This window comes from Drosophila kikkawai, chromosome 2R (genome assembly GCF_030179895.1).
Source record: "Drosophila kikkawai strain 14028-0561.14 chromosome 2R, DkikHiC1v2, whole genome shotgun sequence".
Classification (NCBI taxonomy): Eukaryota; Metazoa; Arthropoda; class Insecta; order Diptera; family Drosophilidae; genus Drosophila; species Drosophila kikkawai.
Window position 1 is genome coordinate 11811484 of NC_091729.1, and position 24247 is coordinate 11835730.

Consider the following 24247-nt stretch of genomic DNA (forward strand, 5'->3'; position numbering starts at 1 on the left):
TTCGAGTGAGACTTAGGGAAGTCATTTAAGGCTAGTGCTACAAACTTAATTTATGTACTAGACAAATTAGAAAAACTTTGTAGTGGATTATGTGTTTTTTACTAGACTTGAGTGTATTTTTACGTTATAAAAACAAGTTTCCGTTAAAACATTTTATTTGTTTACCTTAAAAATATGCTAATTTGGTTGGTTAAACGTTTTTATTAGGTAAACAAGTGTTACGGCTACAAAGTTAAATTAAGAAACTGAAAAAAAGATACTTTCGACTGTTAAGAGTTAATTGATTTCAACTAATTTATTAACCCTTAAAATATATAAAATTTCGTGATACTATGTTGTATCAAAAACCTAAATATCAATAGTTTCTTTATGTTTCAGAATGCAGGTTTTGTAATAATTCGTTAAAACGAACTCAGTTATTATGTGTGTGTAAATATAACCTAGTTTATAAACTGTTTCTAACTCTTCAAAATATGAATTTTAAAAGTTCGACCCCTAGAATTGGTACTGTATTGGTAGTGAAAACTAACGATGAGGGGACACTGCGAGATAATTATATGTAAATGGATTTTTGTCGCCTGTTGTCTTATCGGTGGTTCAAAGGGTGGAACTCATTAAGTCTGACCGAAAGTCATTGAACTTGGGCGATAGGAGAATGGAACTCACTCTTGCTCTTCCGCTGGGCGGGTTTCCTCCTCCTATTTGTCTCTCTTCCGCCGGAAAATCACGACTTGCTGTGCACTTTTTCGTACGCCTTTTGGGCCTGGACCCGAAACACTAACACACAAACTCGAGCCGGGCAGCAGGTGTGTGTGGGTTTGTTTTTGCTTTGGCTTCGGCTTCTGCTTTGTTTGTTGTTTGTCGTTGCGTTCGCTTTTGTTTGTTTTGCAGTCTGCCGTCTGCCTTTGCCTTTCGCTGCACTTTTCTGCACTCTTTTTGCAGCTGTCAACGCACAAAACGCGCTAAATTATGCCGCACACATGCTCGTATTTTTCATTTTTTCCCTTCCAACCGTAGCTGCACACCTCACACACTCACAGCACACTCCGCTCCAGCTCCAGCGCATTCGAAAACAACAACAGACGAAGACGAAAGCCGGGCGCTATTAGCTATAGACGCAGAACGTATGGAAACGCCAGCGAACCGAACGCGGCAAAGTCTCGTTATAAACTGAGGGCGAAATTCGAAGTTGTGCGCCAATATAGCAGAGTATTAGTAGCCAGTATAAGGCGCACTCTCACAGTATAATTATAAGTATAAGACGCTCGTATAAGTCCGTTATCTCGATTTTCGATACTGCAACATAAATTTGTAATTTTTGTCAATGTGTTTAAGATATATTTTGTTAGGAATTAAAAAATAATAGACATTTTTATTTACAGTTGTTAAAATATGCAATACAAAAAAATATCCATTTGTTGTTTGTATGTATATAATTAAAAAATTAATAAAAACTATTCTTAAATTCACATTAAAAAATATATTATACCTAAACAATATATATACTTAAATGTTTGGTCTCAGAAAATAATTGTATTTCTTATTGATCTAAGAAAATAAAATTCATAACTTTAATACATTTTTCAGAAGTTTAAAACAAGTTGGGTGTCAATAATTTTGGTAAATTTAAGCACTATACACTTTTTTTGTCTAAATACTAAAAAAAATATACATATATGAAAAAAATTTGTGAAAAATGTTAATATAGTTAATTATATATTTTTGTTATATTATTATTATTTATTATATATTTTCTTCTGCAACACAAACTTCGTACTCTTATACAGACCTCACTCTCTTACAGACAGCACTCTTATAATGTTCCCTTGAATTCGCCGCAACAGCTGATTGCAGCAACAGAGGTAAGTTGCCGGCAATCCACTATGGAACGAACGACCTTTTCTGGCCAAAACTCATTTTTAAAAGTTGTTAAAATGTTTCATTAACCGAAATGTATTCTAATAACATTAATCTGAAATATTAAAAATTTTAAATGCCAAACAAATTTAAATAATCTAAATTAAGTCCACTTTTTTTGATGCAGTCTCATTTATAGTGTTTCCTAATATCTGTTTGTGAACCTTGAATGCAGAAATATAATATGGTGTCCCTATAATCATGTATAATTTGTAACCTTTATAACTTATATAAAATTTAAGTGCATTGAGTTACAAAGTAAGTCCAGCTCTATCTAACTCTAGAAATTCATATATGTATATTGTAGAGTTAGTTAAAAAAAAAAAGGAAAGACCACGCCCATTATCATTAAAATATTGGTTATAATAAACTTGATTTAATAAAAAGCACCTAAGAATATTAATTCGTCTTAAAGCTATTAATTAATGTCACAAAAAGTGGTCGTTAGCCCCATAGTGCAACCGAAAGAGTGAGACCGTAAAAAATGCATATGCCGTAGAAGAGTCCTTAGAGCAGCATATAAGACGGCAGCTGTGGCCAAAAAGCAATAACGTTTTAGCCAAGTTTAATAACCCTACAGCTCATTAGCAGGCTACAAAACGGAGAAGAATTCTAGCCCCTGTTTGTGCAATATATCCTCTCTTTGTCCTTGTTCTTCCTTTCTTCCCCCAAAACATTATTAAATCATTTAGCCAAAAACTTATTCAAAATTCACAATACCGACATGCTCAAATGCACACAATTCGTGGCTAACAAAAAAGAGAAGAGGGGAGTTGGTTGGTAGAGAAGCAAAGGGGGTGAGTGGGAGGCGTTCGCAGGACCCTTGCATTGTTGTTAACAATCCATCATTATCGCATAGACTTCCGGCGAAGAAGGAAACGCGGGGAGTGCCAACATTGCATTACACTTTTGTGGCTGCACTGGGAGAAAATTGGTAAAGGTTTGGTGGGAATAAGAATAAGATAACTAAGATATAATAGAATTTTTCCTCTAAAGATTCAAGCTATTTAAAATCTCAGCTTAATTTATAATTAAAATTCATAATGAAACATAAAAAAATATTTATAAATAAATTAATAGATTATTAAATATTGAAAAAATCTACTTCACTTTTTTTACAGATTCCCAAGAATTATCTTGAGTTGTTAAATAAAAAAAACAACTGTTATTAAAGAGATCTATGTTAATACCATTTCTGAAGAGTCCTTTTCTTATTAAATCTATAGAAATACATAATTATTTTAATAAATATAATTAACAATCATATTCAAAAATCATTAAAAAAAACTTTACAAAATATTTTCATATTTCTTCTTCTCCAATTTCTATAAAATGAAGATAAATCTTATAAAAAATGCATATTTTGCTCACTGTTCAGTATTTTAGTCTGGCGCTCTCCTTGGATCGTCCTTCTTGGGTCTGCAACGCCCAGGACCCACACACACACACACTCTCTTTACACTCGACACAACCAGACACACAAATTGCCGGGTTGTGCCCAGTGTGTGTGTGTGTTTGGGTGCACGTGTCTGGCAGCCTTCGCTGGGGATTACGGTCGAGGCGCGTCGCGTCGCTCGACGTAGTCGTTCAGTGAAAGTGAGCCGCCAGCAGGATCCAGCAGGACTCAGTCAGTTGGTCGTCGTCTGGTCTGGCCGGCACCAAACCCTGCAGGAATCCACCGTCAGTCCCGCCCGTCCTCTTGAAAATGTTGCATTTGCCAGCAGTTTTCTATAATTTGTGTTGTGCTGTTGGCCTTCTTTGGGGGTGGCTTAACGGCTTTCTTTTTTTTTTTTTTTGTGGCGGCTGCGGTTTATGCAAATTAGCAAAGTTAACATTTGCCAAATTGTCGAAAAATTTCATTTGGCCAACTAATCCTTGCAAAGGTTTGTTTGTTTGCCTTGGCAGGGCAGCAAAAATGTAGCCATATCAGTTGTCATAATGTGTTTATTTTAAATTAAAATAATCTTAATTGTATTCCATAATATTCCCTTTAATTTAATATTAAGAATCATTTAATTATACTTATATATCATTATCATTTAATTATACTTATATTATAATTTTAGTCAAAAGTTTGCAACGCTGCAAGGGAGACATTTCCGACTCCATAAACCATATATTTTCTTGGCTATCATCAATGGGTGAATCCTTCTAGCTTTGCTATTTCCAAAGTTTTATAAGGGTTTAAATATAATAATTTAATATAAATTTCCAATAACTTTGCAATTATTTTGTATCATCTATGAATATCATAGTAAATCCATAAGTGAAAAGAGCTAAGCATGAGGAAATGGGAAATGCAAAATATGGTGAAAAACCCAGAAGAGAGCTGTGAAATCAAAGCATTTTCGGATTCTTTTGATCAGCAATGTGTTAGGATATAGACGTAAAGCCCCTCCAAGTTGGTTCCTCCTGCCCTTACTCCCAATTCCGCCCGGAGTTCCCCACTATATTTTCCTGACTTTATTAAGGCAGATCTTCGGTTGTCACCCGGCCAAGTGACAGAATGCACCTGCACGAGAGACTTTTCCGAAGGGGAAAAGTGGTGGAAGAAGGAGGAACAGGGAGCCGGGAAAACCGTGACGAAGAGCCATGACTGCAGAGGAGCTATCTATCATAATTAGATTTCGTTCTGTGCTGAAATGTCGTAACGGGAACGAGATGCGTGCGCATAAATTAAGTGCGGAGTTGTGGCGGACCGACCGCATTTCCCTCCCACTGACACAGCAGCAAATAGAGCGCCTAATAGGATTTTATTTAATTTCCGTCGCCCAAGGATTTTGCTAATGAGTTTTTTAACCTGCCCCGAGGAGGATGAGGCTGCCCAGCGGAGTCGTAGAGGGGGTCAAACAGCGCCCAAGTGAGCCATCTGAATATTTGAATAGGAATGGAGTCTCATGCTGGAATCAGGTGGAGTTACTGTCGGAGCAGCATAAACACCGGAGATGACGGCGACTGCTGTTTGATAAACATACACAGTTCACTGAAAGGATGTCGGGTTCGTCCTTTGTCTGTTTGCTAGGATACAGCCACTCTGCTCCCGTCCTTTGTTGGTGAAGCTGCTGCTGCTGCTGCTGCCAAGGAGTTTAGCGAACTTGGGCTAGGGATTTTCTTTGTGTCTGATTCGCCTCAGACTCCGAGCAAGGGGAAAACAATGGATTCAGCCAAGTGAATTGCCCTGGGAAACGCACTTTTGCTCTGCATTTTTCGGTGTGAAATTTATGCTGCACTCGGCTAATTTAATGCTATTTTATATTTCCATTTTTATGCTTTTCCGCAACACACAACAAGTGGAAGGGGCACCATTAACTGCAAGTGCAATTGATATGATTTGTGTGGCGATTTGCATAAATTAGCATACAATGCGTGGCCTGGCACTTAACCATAATTAGATGTATGTATGTGCACTTGTGCCGCCACCGTTTGTTCAGGTAATTAAATGCATTCCCAGCTTAGAGTTTTTCCCACTTGAAAACTATACAATGTGTTGTAGGAAACTGTAACCAAACAAGGCAAAGAAAATAGTAATTATGTACAAAAGTAACAAGAAAAAGGAGTGTTTGAAATGGATTTAATGAGCTGGAATCAGAAAATAACTAAACAGACTGGAAATAAACCGAAATAAATGGCTTTTTAACAAGTATTTTCATTAAATAGGGATTATTATTCAATACTATTCATAGATAATTCAACTGCAAACATGCTTCATGTATCCAATTATTTATTAGAATTAATTAAATCAAATCCCATAAAAACACACTCAATCCATTTCAATAAATTTTTCTTTGATACAGGCTGAATTAAAATCGATACACAATGATTTCAATTGAATACAGTATATATAACCCGCAGCAAAAAAAAACCTCCAATTGCTAAAAACATTATTCAATGGCCAACGGATTAAATTAAATAAATGGCCTCTAACAAGCCACAAACTTTTTGCGGCCAGAATGGACACATTTTTGGCCCAAAACTAAACAGCAACCATAACTGGCTTTTAAGTCTCGTCTGGATGAGTTGTTGTTGTTGTCCCGGAAAAAGAGTGCTCCACCCCATCCCAGGATAACTGCGCAGTAAATTGAATCAGTGCCCCGGCACTCCAGCAAACGTTGAATCCTTTCGCTCATATTTGAATATTTTACATTCTTCCGGGGCACTTGAATCACCCCACCGAGGGGGGACATAACTACGAGTAGACGGGATGATTATGAATTCATTTATAATAATTTAGTTTGAGTTATGCGTGGAACACTGAAACCCACTCAGCCTGGAATCCCATAATGAGCATATTCTATTAGGCGGGAGGCGTACTGCGTTGCTACCCTTAAGATACCGGGGGTTGGAAATTAACAAAGCACAAATCCTGGACACATGTTGCATTCAAATGTCCTTTGGCGGAGTCTGGGTAATGCCGTGTTGTGACAAACCCCAAATCACCCGGGCTGACGGAACCCGGAATCCCTTTGAAGCCGATAAACATTTGCACCCGCAACCACCAAAAGCGACAACAACAGCGAGTCCTCGAGTGGGGGGCAGCGACTGCATCGCCATCATCATCATCCGACAGTCGGAGAGACAGCCAGGAAGGCAGACAGACAGGCGGGCAGGCCAAAGGATACGCCAGGAAGTTGTTTGGACGGGCATCAAAAAGCTTTGCCAAACTCCCCATCTGCATTTTCCGTTTTCCCTGGCTTTCCCTTTTTTTCGGGCGGATTGATAACTGACACGCAGTAGCAACCGAAGGGAGATGGATGTATTTGTTTAGCATAATGGATCTCAGCTACTCCGTGTTCGTATAATTGAAAATCGAATCAAATCGCGTGAAATTTAATCAAGTTAAGAACTCTGGAAAGTCGAGAGCTTCGGCAAGCCCAACTCCAATCGGATCGGGTTTAGAGTCAACTCCCTAGACGATGGGCTGGCGAGGAAATGGAAAAATTAGCACAAATCCATGTGATAAACTGGCTACTATTTGCTTTGAATTGAGTTACTCCACATAAACCCCAAACTCCACGAAAAAGGATGGCGGGGGTGAGGCCACTAAGCGCACAGGAAGCCCATTGGAGCGGATGCCACAGCCCAGGCCAGCTGGACTCTAATGCACGATTAATGCCCATTCCCAGACGCATGTACGATGTGCATTTCCTAGAAAATACAGTGAAACTCCCTACACTAAGATGGAATAATTGAAGTACCTTTTAGTAAACTTTTCGAAGTCCCACTGTGACTGTTGGGATGGCCACGATGTCGTGGGCGAATGTCGATGGCATGTCCATTTCGAGAAATTAAGCCCTGTAAGCGGCTTTCATGCGACTTTGCCTCTGACTCGCTGGCATTTCCTCGCCCATCTGGCCACTTGGGCCCGGACCCGCTCCCTGGCCATGTGGAGCTATGCCCGCTACCGGAGTCACTTTCATTGACAACGACCCTTTATTTGATACCATCAAAGTCATTGTTCATATAATTCTGTAAGCAGATTTGCCATTTCCTCACTTGCTGGAACGACGCCTGTTTTTGCCCAGGATGTCCAGGTGTTTGCTACGGGTGATTTCCCGAGCCTCCCGCTGGCTGTACTCGAACAGCTCCTTCTCCAGAAGCTCGATTTCGGCTACCATGGCGGTCGGCGAAAGTTCCTTCAGTTCTAAGAGGCAAGTTTTACGATATTTATGAACCCATCACCTCTGGGATTTGCGCTCACCATTCATTATACGCAGCTCCATCTCGCTAAACTTCTCCTGGCCACCTGTCCCCTCCTGCATCTCCTTCTCATCCATCTCAACAATCATGGAGTCGACTTCTTCGCGATCCTGCTCCGTCTCCTCTTCGGTTTCCTCGTTGGAACTGCCGGCATTATCCAACTTCTCCATTTCCGGTAGGTCATTCGTGGACTCCGCGTCCGCGTTGGGACTCTGACCCTTCTTAATGGATTTCTGAATATTTTTCATGATGCTGCAAAGTTTCCAAGTGCTCGACTTTCTCGTTCTGCTTTTCTAAAACACAGAGTCGCATTTGAAGTGAGTTACAACTGCGTTGCCAGACTGAAATTACCTAATTGACCCATTCAACTCGCTAATAGAAAATGAGTAAACAGAAGCGACCCAAACATTAACTTTTATATAGCTCAAAACTTGCTGGAACGACAGGTTTTAGATCCATATTTTAAAGCCACCCCGGCGAAAGTTTCCTCGCAGCCTAATGAGCTGTACAAAATTAATTGTCACCGCAGGAGGGTTGTCGTCTTCACGACGAGTGCGTATTATGCAAATTTCCAGCGATTGCCAGGGTTGCAGCCAAGGTCAGCGGTGGAAGCCCTGCAAGAACGGGGGACGACTGCCCATTAGAAAGCGTTTTCAAAGGACTCGGCTTCTTGTAAACAATCCATCAGCAGGCATTTCTCCATCCTCCCAAGTCACCTCACCCGGCTGGGGCGGAGATAGAAACTCTTTTAAGGGGGGTTACCAGTCCAAGATTGTGACTTCTCCCCTTGGTTGCGCCACTGCTTCCCTTCTCTTGGGCGCACGTGTCCCATTGCCTGGGTGGCGGCTCAACAGCCAAAGGACATGTCCGTGGAATATGTGTCGTGATGGAAACAAAGGGACGCGTGCCCATTATTCCCCTCTGTGTCCATGTGTTCTCCATTCCATTCCGTTCTGTCTGTTTTTGTAGCCGCTGCTTTATGGACAAAGTTTTTGGGCAAAGTATCGCTTTTATACGGCGCGTCTCATGCAAATTGAACAAGTTAAACTTTAGAGGGGTCGCGCGTTTCGATCCATCCCCATATTGCCGAGGACTGCTCCCTGGGGAGTCTCCAGCCGATGTCTGTGTAAACAGAGTTTGCACTGTACAATGGGCCCCATTACGCTGCAGTTTATTTGCAAGGATTTCGGGCCTCTGACCGTGTTATCATCCATCCGGCACGTGCCACTCGCATCAGCCGGGGTGTGGGAGACCCACTTGGGCCTGCTGCTGACTTTGATTTGTTCAAATCGCTGCTTAATGGATGTTAACATGATGCAGAGAAGAAAAAATCAATTGATTATGAGGTGATGCATCTTCAGAAAAAATTGTATCCAAATTTAAGATGGTAAATTAAGAGTGCTAGGGTATATTTTTAAATTTCTATATTTCCTAAAGTATAATAAAGATTGTGGAATGCAAATTAAGAATTATTCTTACAAACTTTACAGTTTCCTTATCGTTTTAAGCTTTTGAGAAATGTTCAATACATTTATCGACTGATAAAAGGATAACAGGAGCTTTCACCTTTCCATCTTTCAGAAGTTTAAATAGTAAAAAAAATATATTAAAATCATATATGTTTTTAAAATTTTCTTTTTAAAATCATGTATGAATTTAAAATTTTCTTTAGGTTTAAATATTTCTTTCTCTGTATTTTTTAGGCCGCAGTTACCACTGTGACAAGAAGCGCCTGAGGCGCAAACAAACCAAACAAAGAGGCAGGGAGCTGGCCAAAACAAACCAACTGGCCAAAGACATGGGCACATACACAGGACTCAGACAGAGACTAGACGATGAGTCGCTGGCAGGACAATGTCCTAGATCCTGAATTGACCCAAGACTCAAGTGTCGCTTGCCAAGTGCCGCCAAAACAGAAGCGGCAGCTGGGCCGCCATTTAAATTGAATTAAATAAGTGGTAGTAAGTAGTACGTGCAGAATTGCCAATTTTAATGAACGGCTTTTTCGCATTTTCGCATTTCAGCCATGCAAATGGCCCATTTAATTGGATTAACGCACATTTCCGCTGCGTCGCTGGCCAATTTATCACTGCTTATGTTTATGTTTATGTTTATTTGTGCCGCGTTTTAATTATGCGCCACAGTTGGAAGTGTGCCATGCGGAGCTGGAGATGCGGATGTTTGCCTGGCTGCAACTGCTGCTCCTCCTGCTCGTCGGCCGTCTCTTTCTTCTGGCGTATACCTCTCTCTTTTCAGTTTTTCTTGATTTACTGCCAGATCCATTGTGAATGGCTGTCGATTGCAATCGATACGTTGCATACCTTATACATACATATATGTATATATATTTGAGCCCCGCCGCTTCTCCTCCAGAAATCAGACAGCCTGGTGCGAATATCCATCGGTTTGTATCTGATTCGGGATGAATGCCGGTGTAATTTGAAGTCTTGTTTGTGGTTCCATTGCTTCAACGTCGATTGCCGCGATTGTTGTGTATCGATAACCGAAACGAGACGGGTGAAAGTAGCAGCTCATTTCGGTGCAAATCACAGACATATTTTTGGCAGCTTAAACATGGTGTTTTATGGTGATTTTGAATAACTTAATTATCTGCTAAGGCCAAGGTATTGTTTAGTAAATTTAGGCATAAATCGAAAGAATAAGTTATCGTTCCTAGGCAATCGCTTAATAATTTATCGAGCATTATCGATAAGGTGAATTAATAATAGCTCTTTTTTGGCTTAAAGAATTTTAATTTAAAATTAAGTTGACTTCAAAAATGGTCTATTATGGCAAATGTCATGCAAAACGATCAAAAAAAGCCACGCCGATATTGCCTGTCATCGAAAGACAGGATATCATGGATATCATGGCTTAGCCATCCGATTACATTCATTTCAAAGTGCCCCAGGAATTAGGTTGCTTTTGAAATAAACGAAAATCCCTCCAGTTTGCTGTCACGTTTGATAAAGATGAGGAATGGCAGAGCAGAGCCATGAATGGAGCAGCGCCCGCGGAGCCGGCGGAATGGAAAGTGGATTCGGCTGAAAGGCTCCTTCAGAGACATTCATATCGGGGAGTGGAATGGGATTGGCGGACTTGTCGGACACGGTTTAATGTCGTCTGTGCTCGCCGCCGACGTATGAATATTTATAATAGATACTTATCTTGCACCCTTTCGCAGGACTGCGAGCAGGACTCCCAAGCCGGCTTGAATTTACGGTCGCCCTGACTCTGGCTTATTAATTGCCCGCATACACGAAAGCGAGTCCTAGAGTCCCCCTCCCTAGTCCTGGTCCTTTGCTCCCTGTCACTCGCGTCCTTGGCGACCTGTCGCCACCAAATGCAAAACATTAAAAGCATAAATATTAAAAGCCTAATTAATTTTAGGTCGCCGCCTGGCCGGAGTTATATTTTATTACAAAACTGAACGTCAATAATTGCAAGCCGCGGCTCGGCATTCGGGTCGCAGGCTGCAGGTGTGAATTATTCGAGTTCACCTGCCTGCTGGGAGAGGCAGGTTTGTCACTTAAATATGCTGGTAAAATTGTTTAAATAATTAAAGCAATTTACAAGGATTTCAAGAGGGAGAGCAGCTGCTGCCGCTCAGCGGAAAATGTCACATTGAAGGTAGTGAGTTTACAGAGAAAATATTGGGGAATTCAAAATGAAAAATAATTTAAAAATATATAAGAAAATATTATTAAGTCTTTAAGAAATTACACAGGTACACAGCCAAAAATTTCCACGAACCATTTCAAGTTTTCCATGATTTTTGGGTGCTCCTGAGTAAAAGTCCCATACAAAATTATTTTCCATCACCTACAAGTTCCGCGGTATACCTAAGAATACAAAAAACCTATGTTTGCCGACATTTTGAATTACGTGGCCTATATAATTGGACTTACCTTTATTATTTTTGGTAGGACCTACTCTCAATACATCACGGCACTACTAAAAAATAGTCCCAATCGTGGACCATTGCCCATGTCTTTGGAATTCGACGCCAAAGTTGAAACTCCCAAAATTTTCAACATTTCTGTGATGAAAAAACAATTCTGAGAATAAAATCTTATATGGAACTAATTTTAAATATTCATTGAATCTATTGTTCATTGTATTCTTTAATTTCGGTTTAAAGCGTTTTCATGAGGACATTTTATTGGATTTATTAAACGAATAAAACAGCTTTTTTGGTTTGATTATCTACTACTATTTGCTGTCAAATTTTAAATAAGTCAAGGCAACCTATAAAATAGTAGTAGATATGTTTCTTTTTATATATAATATAAATTTAGTTTTATATTAAATAAAAATTTATTCCGAACATAACATTTTTAAGACAGCTTAGTAGCCAGCGATAATCCTTACATATTTAAGTTTAGTCAAAAAGAAAAAATGTATATTATATATAAAAAGAAATATATCTACTACTATTTTATAGGTTGCCTTGACTTATTTAAAATTTGACAGCAAATAGTAGTAGATAATCAAACCAAAAAAGCTGTTTTATTCGTTTAATAAATCCAATAAAATGTCCTCATGAAAACGCTTTAAACCGAAATTAAAGAATACAATGAACAATAGATTCAATGAATATTTAAAATTAGTTCCATATAAGATTTAATTCTCAGAATTGTTTTTTCATCACAGAAATGTTGAAAATTTTGGGAGTTTCAACTTTGGCGTCGAATTCCAAAGACATGGGCAATGGTCCACGATTGGGACTATTTTATAGTAGTGCCGTGATGTATTGAGAGTAGGTCCTACCAAAAATAATAAAGGTAAGTCCAATTATATAGGCCACGTAATTCAAAATGTCGGCAAACATAGGTTTTTTGTATTCTTAGGTATACCGCGGAACCTGTAGGTGATGGAAAATAATTTTGTATGGGACTCTTACTCAGGAGCACGCAAATATCATGGAAAACTTGAAATGGTTCGTGGAAATTTCACAAAGTTTAATTTTGTGTTCCTGTGTTATAAGAGTGTTTTAAGTTAATAGATTTTAGACAGCTTTATCTAAAAATTAATACTTGAAGAATGCTTAATAAACAAATTTATGCAATAAATTAAATATGTATTTACTAAAAAATCAAAAAAGTTATAAAAAGCTATATACTTTTTAAAAACTGGTTATCAATTGTTAATATTTAATAATATTTTACCCATCTTTTGATATTAAATATTTTGTAAGATCAGTGTATCTGAATGTTAAACCAATTACAGAAGATCGTAAATATTCCTTATGTCTAGCTCTTAGCACAAGTTGTTTATAACCTGATTGTATTAATTTTAACATCCTACATGAAGCCATAATTCACCAGGCATTGATATAAATACACACATAAATATAAATATAAAATATTATGCATTTTTTGATGGCCGAATATATCATCATTAATTTGTTGCTGTGCAGCTATGTACACATATACTTTTTGGCGACAATTCCCTTCCAGGAGCAGCAATTAGCCATTCCAGCAGTCTGACTTCGGCCCTTTCAATTGCCCCTGATTGATGGATGGAGTGGTGCACTGCATTGCTCTTCGAGATGATGGAGACCTTACCTGTCCTGCTAATGTGCCAGAGCGCCAGCAGGTGAGTGCATGGAGCAGTAAAAGTGGTCTTGCTTTCAGCATTGCAGGTGCACTGGAGTATGGAGTCTCTCGTCTTAGCCATTCACCGTTTGTGGCTATCAGCGATATTGATGGATAACGAGTTTGGGGCCGGGAAAAGTGGGTGAGCCGACCAAGTAGCCGGCATCATAATTCGCTTTTCCATTAATTGATATGCGGCCGGCCATCCAGTTGCATTATTCATATGCATTTAGCAGGAGAGAGAGAGAAAAAATGGGGGAAAACTGCGTTCCGCCAAGTCCAATTTAATTTCGATTTTCCAGCAGTTTTCCCTTTGATCAACTGTCAGAATCCCACCAAGCAGATCCGATCCTTTCAAGCAGCGTATCCGCTTGACAAAAACTCTGCCTTTGAAGTGCTGCGGAGTCAGATGGAGTTTCTCGGACATCTAATTATAGTGTTTTGGTGGAAGAGCACACAGGATTTCCCGGACAAACGCATTAGCCGTGGTTTCTTTGCGAAAAGTTGTTAAAACTGATGAGACAAACTGGCGCTCCATGACTTTTGACCCAAATTGCCGACGTTTGGCTTTATTTTCGCGAATTACCTCGTGAAGATGCGTCAGAAACTTAAGGAGGGAATGGGTAGCAGGATGGAGACTGGAGGATGAGGACGTGCGACCACCAAGACGCTGTCTGCGGCAATCTCTTGGCGGCGGCGGCGCCGCCACTTCGTCTGACCCAGTTTTATATATATTTCGTGGCAGACAAATTGTCTGCGCGATATGTTCGCCCCACAGATTGTTTATGATGCTTTTGAACTCCGCTCGCCTTTAAAGAAGTCGCAAAAAAATATCAAAACGACGCAGAAATGTGAGAAAAGCTCGTGAGGTCAGAGGAGAGAAACCCCATCCCGAATTCAATTATGGCCAATTTTCTGGGGTGACTGGAGGCCAGCTAATGTAATGGAGATAACCACAAACATCACCTCACCTAACAACACCTTGACTGCCAATTAGACTTGGCCTGGCCTGGCCAAATTTCAATTAACGTCAAGAGCAATCAACGAAACTTTCCACCCAGATTGTCTCTCTCTCTCATTGGACGAGGAAAAGTTTGAACCCTGAACTTTGCTGCATTCTGGTCTTTTCAATTATTTAAAAACCGAAAAACCAAATAACCAGCTGCCGGCTAGTTGCATAAGCCAAGGCTTTGGATTTACTTCACTGAGGAAAATATATAATAACAAGTCTTTAATAAATATTTTTTTAGTATTCTATTTAAGCACTCTTCAACGTAACATAAAAATATCTGTTAAAGATTTTCTTTTTAACATTAAAAGCTAAAGACAGCCCGTCTTTTTCGGTGTTTAAAGTGCAGTCCGGCTTGCAAAACTTGTTAGCTGCATCGCAATTATGACAGAATTAAGTTTTATGCCATGCCACCGAGGTGACCAACTGTCAGGCCCCCGTCTCTGTGGCTAATCCCGATCCCCGCCAGACACCGACAACCGCAAGTCAGCAAAAAGCTACGCAAACCCAATCCCAATCCCAAACCCCATACCCTCACCCGTACCCAGACCGCACATAAAACTGTCAGGGAGTGTGTGTGGTGTGTCAATGCCGGGTGAGATGCGGTGCCAGCGGATTTCCAATCCATTCCAGCGCCACCCACATGTTACACAAATCACTCTGCCGCTGCAGGCCGGAGTGGGATGCGGTGGGTGCCGGTTGCCTATTGGATGCATATTCGGATGCTTCATGTCCATGACCATGTGCCGAGTGTTGTGCCATTGACTTGGCAACTTTGTTTGGGCTCTCCTCGGTCTCTGTCCCGCCGTCTGTTTGTCAATAAAGCAAACAAAGAAGTTTGTCCCCGACCAACAGAGCACCAAAGATACAGATACAGATACGGAGTGCGAGTATTGTATCTGCATTCGCACCGGAAGTGCAACTCAAACAGCAAGACACGACACAACTTTTTGCTGCCGATCCTTTCCATCATCGTTTCCATATTTTCCTTTTGTCTAGAAAGTTTTGCCACTACAAGCTCCCCTCCGTTTTATCGGTGACAAGTGTCAGGGGCAAAAGCAAACACGCTGAGCAAATTAAAGCTCCATTGGCGATCCCGGCTTGAAGGATTGATGCATTTTAAACACGACGAGAAAAAATATATCTAAAATATATATCAGAATTATATAAATAATAAACTTATAACAAATGCAAAAGCATTATAGAGTTTAATATCCTTCATAAAGTAAGCTTACTGCGCAAAAATTCCACAAAATATTACAATAGTAATATAAAACTTATATTCCTTGGATAGGAATTCTATCTCTAACCCCCGTTTATACTATATGCACGCTTCCTGGCCGTTATTCAGTTGGCTGTACGTGATTACTGCCTGATTGCAGGACTAGATAAAAGCGCCAGACCTCGTAATTATGGCCCTTGATCCTTTTTTCTTTTTTTTTTTTTGCTTCCTCCTCCATCACTACGTCTTTTTCACGCAATGAAGCGCAATAATTGCTGCGCTTAATGCAAATTCTTTCACCAAAAAGGCAGGCAGCCACGCCCCTAAAGTGAGGGGGCTGCAAGGGGCAATGGCTAGAGAAAGTGGTGTCAACCCCGGCGTCCAGACGACAGCACACTGTGTATGCAAATGAGTTTCCAATGACTTGCTCCGAAAACAAAACACACCACGCCGCGCAGGATATGACTTTATGTCGTTACGTCTGCTGCTGCACTTGAACTTGGCTCCGTCGCCCGCCATTAACTTGGCCACATGCATCGTCTGCCCCGATGTCTGTCTATATATAAAAACATATAAGTTTGCATGCGGAGTGAAAGCGTCACAGCCACTTGTATTGTCGTTGGCTAGAGGCGTTTTATACGAAATTTGCACTTTTATTGGTGTCCCCGAAGCTGCTGGCTCCTTTTAACGCTTTTAAGTTAAAGCGATAAGCGCTTTGTAATTTCAGTTTTAGTGCCTGCCCTTTATTCCGCTTATCGCTGCACTTTAAGCGCAACGCCGGCAGTGACACTAAAAGCCTCTGGAGACTTCGATAGCTATTGAACATTTGGAGGTACATTTTATGGCTTTGGTTACTTTAATTTTCGATTTTTTCAAATTAATAAGTAGCAAAATATTTAATACATTTCAGTAACAACAAGAAAGAAAGCTAACTTCGACACGCCGAAGTTTGTATACCCTTGCAGATTGCAATTGGATCACTAAGAATCGAGCCATTCTGGTTAAATAATTAAAATTATTCGAATTGAATTTCATGCATTTTTGACTGAGTTGTGAACCTTTGAAAATTAGTTACTTGCTCATTTTTGTTTAAACAATTATTTAAAAATTACAGGTAAGTATTAAAGCAAAACTAAGTAGGCAGTTTTGTTAAGCTTAGAATAACCAACTTAGAACAACTTTCCGAAATGAATTACATGCATTTTTGACTGAGTTATGAACCTTTGAAAATTAGTTATTCTCCCCAAAAATAAATCGCACAATTTTTGCAAAAATATGTAAGGGGTACCATCATTAAAATTCTAAAAAATTGAGAAAAAATGAAATTGAAAAGAACCCTAAACGTAGTATGCAGTTTTGTTAGGCTTAGAAAAGGCAATTCTGAACAGCTTTCCGAATTGAATTTCATGCTCCAAATTTTCGAAAATTTCCATGCAAGTTGCCTGCTTCTCAAATTGGGGTAACAGGCAAACAGAAACCAGCAGCAAGCAACTGAAAACTGGCATAAACTGTTATAAAAAGTCCAAGTTTCGAACCTTATGGGAGCAAGCGAAAGTCAGCGGAGACTCAAACCTGGCTTCTTTCCCAAAATACAACTCTGTGTTGTCTGCTCTCTTCTTTTCTGGACACTTGCTATCCCTCTCTGAGCTGCCTGCCCAGAGTTGCATTTTGGGAAAACAGCCGTTACTTTCGCTTGCTCCTAAATGGTTCGAAACTTGGACTTTTTATAACAGTTTTCAGTTGCTTGCTGCTGGTTTCTGTTCGCCTGGTACCCCAATTTGAGAAACGGCCAAATTGCATAGAAATTGTCGAAAATTTGGATGGGCTGCTGAAATTATTTTTAATTCCTCTAGCTTTAGTTGCGACTTAAATTATTATTTATTTCCCCCGTTAACTGAAAATTTTAATATTTAAGAAAATAAAAAAAAAATTATTTAAATATTTATTTATTTATTTAATTTATAATTGGTATAAACTGTTATAAAAACTTTTGGCCACAAAATAGTAACTGGTATAAACATTAATATTTTATTTTTTGCATTTATACCCTTTTACCGCCGGCACATTTGTTGGCTATTTAAACAAAATGTAAAAGCTATAAATTTAAGTCCCTTTCGCGCCACAGTTTTAAAAGCTTTTCTCTACTACTCTGGCAGCTCTCTGAAATAAACCATTCATCCGCAGCAGTATGGCAACGCCTTACCAAACCAGCTGTTTTTTGTTTTGGTTCTTCAAGTGTCGTAATTCGCGAAAAGGCGAAAAGTTACATCTCAAGATCTCGGCCAGAAATGTCGAAGCACGCACTGATAGGTAAGTACAAGGAAACCAATAAAGGCTCCATGGCCAGGTGAAGTTATTCACATTCTCGTTTAGGCGGCGGCACCGGCTTTATTGGCCGGAATCTGGCCAAGAACTTGTCGCAAAAGGGCTACGATGTAACGGTCATTTCCCGGATGCCAGGACCAAAGCGCATCACTTGGCACGAACTGGAGAAGAATGGCATACCATCCAGTGTTAGCGCCGTGGTGAATGCCACAGGCCAGAATGTCCTGGATCCGACGAGACGCTGGACTCCAGGTTTCCAGCAGAACGTATGGAACTCCCGCATCAACTCCTCCAAGACACTGGCTCAGGCTATGAAAGCAGCTCCCCAGGTTACCTCGTTTGTGAACCTTTGCGGAGTCAGCCATTATCCCCCCTCGGAGACCAAGGTCTACACAGAGGAGGACAAGGTCTCAGGCTTTGACTACATGTCCAAGCTGTGTTTGGCCTGGGAGCAGGCAGCCAAGACAGGAGAGGAACAGGATTGCAAATGCGTGAGTTAACAGGAAGTATTTTAAATGCAAATTTCCTCAAAAATGTTCTCTTTTTCAGACCATTCTCCGCACTGGCGTGGTTGTGGGACATGGCGGTGGCATGATTCAATCCATTTGGCTGCCCTTCAAGCTGGGTGTGGGTGGTCCCTTGGGCAGTGGCCAGCAAATAATGCCCTGGATACACCTGCAGGATCTCTGCAGCCTGATACAGCACATTATAGAGAAGCCAGTGCCGGGTGTGGTCAACGCTGTGGCCCCCGAAATAGCCAGCAATAAGGAGTTTAGCAAGGCGAGTAAATCCTTCTTCTAAAAGCTTATTTGATAATATAACTCTCTGCTCTTAATAGGCCTTTGCCAAAGCCATCAATCGTCCCTGCATCTTCAATGTGCCCGAGTTTGTGGTCCATGCCATCTTTGGCAAGGAAAGAGCCGCCCTTCTGCTGAGCGGAGCCAAGGTGAAGCCGCAGACAGCCATCTCCAGTGGCTTCAAGTTTCAATATCCCACTGTAAAGGAGGCCGTGACCGAGCTGGCCCGCAAGCGATGAACTGGACAATGTGATTTAGTCAGAAGTTGTCTGAAAATTAAATAGATGGTAGTACCAAGCGCAAATTAAACCGAATTTCTGGTGCTGCGGGGAGTCATGAAGAAAATAATAGACCCATTTAATCTGTTTACTCATTAGTCATGACCACCAACCACCCACCGCCAGTATTTCACAATGTTTTAAGTGTCACATTATATATAATTATTGGCTTAATTCATATTTATAAAAAAAAACCGTGTTATAATTAATTCAATCAACGTGTCTGATGTTTCTGGAAGTTTTAGGAAAATCAAGCTGAGATCTGAGATTCTAAGCCCAACTCCCAAGCCTTGCGGGTGATTCCCCCGCAAGTGTTACAGCCGAGTGTGAAAGATTCTAGATAATACATTTGTATCTATACAAGTTTGGCTATAACCCTTTGCTGGATTGTTGGCCAATTGAAATAATTGCAGGCGCAAACGTAACCGAATGGGCAAAAAACAAATTAATTGACTTGCGCACGCTGCGAATCCCCGGCTATACATGTATATATCCACATAATTATAAATGACTTTTCATTTATTTTTGCCAGCTCCGTGAGTTCTATATAAAGTCAGGGTCCATGGTAGACAGAGATTCAGTTTCTGTTCAGAGCCGTCAAAACGAAAATGCTTTCGAAATCGCCGCTGTTACTGCTCGTTGTCGGGTTCTGCCTGGTATGCTGATGATGCGGGATCACGCGATTGTTTGCCATCTAAAACCACTAATCCATTAACAGAATGCTGCCGCGTTGGCCGACGTAGACTGCAGCAAGCGTCCCCCCTTTGTGGATCCCAAAACATGCTGTCCCATGCCGGATTTCGTAACCGCTGAGCTCAAGGAGAAGTGTGCCAAGTTTGACATGACCCCTCCGCCGCCAACCGATGGAGATGCCAGTGGTTCCTTCGAGAGCAAGCGTCGTCATCATCATCCCCACCCGCCACCAGTGAGTTTTCGCGCTGGAATCCTTTCAAATCCGTCTAAATAATATGTTACGTTTAGTGCTTCTTCTCCTGCATCTTCAATGAAACTGGCATCTACACGAACAGGAGCCTGAATCAGGACAAGCTAAAGACCTATATTGAGAAGGTGTTTGAGGATAGCTCCGATCTCCAGACCACCGCCATTGAAGCCTTCACCACCTGTGCCACCAAGGTGGCCGAGTTCGAGGCCAACCTACCTCAGCGTCCATCGCCGCGACCAGGACGTCCATCTCCGCCACCTGGCATGCCCTTCTGCCCCCACGACGCTGGCCACCTGATGGGCTGTGTGTTCAGAAATGTGCTGAAGAACTGCCCGGCTTCCATAAGGAACGATTCGCAGCAGTGCACCGACCTGAAGGAGTACTTCACGAAGTGCAAGCCGCCGCGTGGACCTCCTCCGCCCTCGGCAGAGGAAATGTAAAGACCTTTCTATTCGAGTCCCGTAAAAACAATACCTCTCCAGACAGAACATTAACTTTTTTTGTTGCATCCTTTCGATTTCAATCAATAAAGATTTAAAGCTCAATATGGCGCCACTTCCTGTTCGTAGACAGCAGCATCCTTTGTGCCACTTATCGCAAGGATGCACGTCTGGGCGCGCAATGAGTTAGAAAATTAGGTTTCCGCCGGGGAAATTACTTATCGCGCGCATGTGCGTGGCCAGGAAACCGCTCTACTTCCTGGCAAAAAAGGATTCACTTAACTTTTGTCTGGGAAAGTGAAAGGAACATGGAGGAGGAGCTAAAGAAATTCTTTGAGGACTGCCAGAAACAGAATCTCTCTGGCCAGGACATGCTGGCCATATGTCAGCCATTGATCTGGCGGATCCGACTGGCCAGAGTGAAGCAATGGGGTTATATTCTCCTGCCTTTGGTGGCCCTGTATATTCTTTGGTCGTATTGTGATACCTTTGCTTGGTTTCTGAGCGCCGTGGGGCGTATGATGCTCATCCAGGTCTTGCCCTTGTGGGACTGGACACCCTACTACAATGCCAAGTGCCTGATTTCTCGAGGAGATCAGCGAATGCAGGAGCCTCTTTCCCCTCTGGGAAGAAGAGAAACCCTGCCGGAGAACTGCGTTCTTTGTGAGTCAATAGGTGAGTTTGGACCTGGTTGAAGCTAACCTTCATATCATCCCTTATATTCTCCAGAGGGAATAGCTACGGCCTCGAATGTAAGCTACTCCATGTTGGAATCTCAGTACTTGGAGCGTGGTCTTCCTGTAATTATCACCGATGCCGGCTTGGAAACAACTCTGGGCGATCTTCTAGAGCTCATGGAGGTTAAAGCACCTGAGTGGCTAACCAGTGAGCCCTGCGATGTCTCCAGTAATCTCCTGCTGCGAAAACTCTTCAATCTGGACGCAGCCATGGAGAAGATCCACTCGTGGCGAAAACAAACCTCAAATCCCTGGCACATTCAGCTAAGAAACTGCCAGAGGAAGGCAGTAAAGACCTCTCGCCTGTTTTTAGAAAGACCTTACTACTATCCTTTCCACCTGGCGCCCTACTACTCCAGTTGGTTGCTGGCAGTGCATCAGCAAAAGCGCAGCCAGACGGAGATTTACGTGAGGGGCCTGATCCTGTTTCAACAACTAAGTGGTCACTTTGAAGTGGTCCTTCATCCCAAGGATCCCTGTGGGTATGGAGTGTGTCCCAGCCTGAGAATGCGTCTGAATAGCGGGGAGGGCCTGATATTCTCCTCGGACCTTTGGAGCCTCAGTTATGGGCTGGAGAAGCCCCAATCCAAGCAGACCTCCCTGGCCAGCGTCTTCGAGATTGACTGGCAGCCGTAGAAACAAAATATACTTAGTTGGCCGAAATTGTATTTGCACACACAACTAGAGAATATACTCGAAATAAAAGCCTAAAGATTACATTTAGTTAGTGGAAGGGATTAGGACTCAAATTGGAAAGCGTTTAGGCCCGTCGGCACTTTGCCTCCACTAGCTTCTGTAGGGTGGCTGTCAGGCTATTGATAGCATCGATCTTCATGCGCTCGATCCGCTCCTGCTGCACCAGCGACATCTTCTGGATTTGCACCTGCTCCTGCTGCAGCTTCCGCTGGAGCTCCATCTTCTCCCGCTCCACCTCCAGCTTCCGTTCGAAGTAGTCCTTCCACCAAATGTCATCGGTGACAACGCCTGCGGGACCCTGTCCCTGTGGACGAGCCAGCTCATTCCCCTCCAAGTGCTGGCTACTATCGCTGGTTCGCTCCGCCTCTGCCGCATGTTCAGCGTCGTACTCCATTTTGGGTTGTCGCACCTCCGACATGGTGTTGCTGTCTTCATCGAACTCGTCGTTGGACTTGCTGTCCATGTTCATCTGGGCCTGCAGGAGCACCTGGTCCACGGGTGTGATATAGGGCTGTTGTTCCTCCTTCGCCGGAGTCTGGGATTTTATCTGCAGCTTCATTTGCGAGGGCTCGGGCTTTATGCTCACAGGATTCGACTGCAGCTGGAGCGGTTGCTGCGGCTGACCTTGGCTTAGGGTCTGTCCTGGAGCAATAACCGGAGTCTGAGGAACTGTTGCGGATGGCTGGGGCAGCTGCATGTCAAAATCTGCCTTCTTGCCCTGCAAATACTTGAACATCTCCTCGAAGAACTCCCAGTGCACGTAGCCAGAAACGTATTTCTTGCTCAGATTCTTGTTGTAGGTGATGAGGATGTTGTGCCACTTTTTCTGCACCTTGGCGGCGGAGTAGCGGAAGCCCAGGCGCTGCAGTTGACGGGTGCAGTGAAGCCAAAGTGCGGTTCTTTTTTGTCTGTAATGTGAGGAGTTTTATTGTAGGAAAGGATTTAAGTTTGACGAAATATTTCGCCACTAACCTGCCCTCCGTGAAGCTTCCCTCCATGGGACCGCGTATGTGTATCAATGCCCTGGTTGCCTCCGTGGTCCAAGCCCTCTCGTAGGGACCACGTCCCAGACTGTTGGCACCACCGGTGGTCTCTGCCTCCTCCAACAGGCAATCATCATCCAGGTCATCCAAGTCATCGTCACTTATTTGATAAGCTGGGAAAAAGGAAAATTAAATTGTTGGTTGAAATTAATATGTTTATATCTTTGTCAAGGTATTTTATTTTGTGGTCAAAATGCTGGAATAAAGTAAAGGTGTTATATAAATATTCATGATCATCAACAGTCAAGTTTGTTGGAAAAATGTATCCTTTTTTAAGGAGTTACATTATTTTTTTGACTTGATTATTATCATTTCCGATTCGATCGAATAATCTAAACTTCCCTTCCGTTCAATATCTATGTTTAACATAATTATAAATTATTACTTTTACAGATTATTTATTGGTTTCAATATGAATTTAATTATTTTATTTAAAATTCCTTTTTTTAAATGTCAGAACTATTAATCTATTCTCCATTTAGCCACTTCAGGCAACAAGATAAAGAAAACAATAAACTTTCCAAACTTGTTGCTTGCTGCTAGCAAAGGATGGCAACTCTGGCGCTCTCGAAGCATCCTTCTTTAGTGTCCTTTGCTCTCGCCGCCTCTTTGTCCTTCGCTCTCTCTCTATCCTTGGCTGCTCTCTCACTCTCTCGCTACTCAAGCTACCACCCAACGCCAGGCCAGCAAACATCCTAGCTATGCCAAAGATGCTAGCTGCTGCTGACATACATCATATATATGATACATACATACATATATCCTGTTATATTGCACACACAACACCCTGCTAGTCCTGGAAACGGACACACCTGCACAGGTATATACTTTCCTGGCAACCGTTCAAGTTCTAACGCACTGACAGATTTAAATATTCGAATTGCAGAGCCGAGACTTACGTTCATTATCCTCGGCATTAATGCCATTATTGCCATTGCCTTGGGCAGTGGCTCCATTCAGCTGAACTTGAGCCATTCCAAGAATATTCTTCCTTTTGCCTAGCTGGCTCTGAGCTTTAGACCTTTCGCCTGTCAATAGTTTTCTCTTACTAACAGGACGAATTTTTGGCTGCAGCTTCCCTGGGTCGAGAACATCGCGTGCGCCTACTCTCTTCGTTTTCGCCATCCCGCTCGGACTCTCGCACCCTCCCGCTCGCTCTGCCGCAGATCTGGGAGGAAGCTGCGGCTAGCGAAGGAGTAGAGTAGTGGGCTGGAGTTGGGCTGGGGTGTGCAGCATCTGCGCACAAAGAGGTCTGACGCAGGCTGGAAAGTCTAACCTAAAATAGTTCTAGTCCGTCTGCACTGGAATGCTATTCAGAAGCACTTAGGGATTGCTAAGTATCTTGCTCTTGTTTGGTTTAATCTGGAATTAGGGTTTATCACTGGTCGAGTCCTTGGCTTTTCACAAATCTAAGCAGGCCCAGGGCTTACATATTAGGTTGAGCATTTTTCAAGAAGTTACCATCAACTGGGTCAACAGCACTTTTAAATATATTTTTATTATTTTTTTTTTTTTTGTAATGTAATAAGTCTAAGCTTATAAAATA

At 41.8% G+C, this 24247-nt stretch overlaps 6 protein-coding genes across 9 annotated transcripts in view; 3 read left to right on the top strand and 3 right to left on the bottom strand.

Moving 5' to 3' along the window:
* Positions 1-1157, bottom strand: part of LOC108078290 (uncharacterized) — a 42930-nt gene extending 41773 nt beyond the window's left edge. For all 4 annotated transcript variants that reach the window (XM_017172063.3, XM_017172061.3, XM_017172062.3 and 1 more), the window contains exon 1: positions 667-1157. The gene's annotated coding sequence lies outside the window, so the exon portion shown is untranslated. The remainder of the gene's footprint in view (positions 1-666) is intronic.
* Positions 1158-7328: 6171 nt separating this feature from the next.
* wuc (Wake-up-call) lies at positions 7329-7935 on the bottom strand. The gene is made up of 2 exons (XM_017171631.3): positions 7616-7935; positions 7329-7558 (listed from the first exon to the last, which is right to left on the bottom strand). Exons 1-2 carry the CDS (start codon positions 7860-7862, stop codon positions 7407-7409), a joined length of 399 nt encoding a protein of 132 aa, XP_017027120.1. The 5' UTR covers positions 7863-7935; the 3' UTR covers positions 7329-7406.
* Positions 7936-17640: 9705 nt separating this feature from the next.
* Positions 17641-19056, top strand: LOC108077989 (epimerase family protein SDR39U1). Its single transcript, XM_017171533.2, has 4 exons — positions 17641-17752; positions 17816-18258; positions 18317-18547; positions 18606-19056. Exons 1-4 carry the CDS (start codon positions 17731-17733, stop codon positions 18801-18803), a joined length of 894 nt encoding a protein of 297 aa, XP_017027022.1. The 5' UTR covers positions 17641-17730; the 3' UTR covers positions 18804-19056.
* A 340-nt stretch (positions 19057-19396) lies between these two features.
* On the top strand, positions 19397-20330 carry Obp49a (Odorant-binding protein 49a). Its single transcript, XM_017171596.3, has 3 exons — positions 19397-19498; positions 19561-19767; positions 19824-20330. The coding sequence occupies exons 1-3, from the start codon at positions 19451-19453 to the stop codon at positions 20223-20225; spliced, it is 657 nt and encodes a 218-aa protein (XP_017027085.1). The 5' UTR covers positions 19397-19450; the 3' UTR covers positions 20226-20330.
* Positions 20331-20533: 203 nt separating this feature from the next.
* On the top strand, positions 20534-21598 carry LOC108078176 (uncharacterized). The gene is made up of 2 exons (XM_017171840.2): positions 20534-20900; positions 20955-21598. Exons 1-2 carry the CDS (start codon positions 20534-20536, stop codon positions 21596-21598), a joined length of 1011 nt encoding a protein of 336 aa, XP_017027329.1.
* A 61-nt stretch (positions 21599-21659) lies between these two features.
* On the bottom strand, positions 21660-24056 carry LOC108078175 (uncharacterized). The gene is made up of 3 exons (XM_017171839.3): positions 23601-24056; positions 22631-22814; positions 21660-22566 (listed from the first exon to the last, which is right to left on the bottom strand). Exons 1-3 carry the CDS (start codon positions 23824-23826, stop codon positions 21723-21725), a joined length of 1254 nt encoding a protein of 417 aa, XP_017027328.2. The 5' UTR covers positions 23827-24056; the 3' UTR covers positions 21660-21722.
* Between the last annotated feature and the right edge of the window lie 191 nt (positions 24057-24247).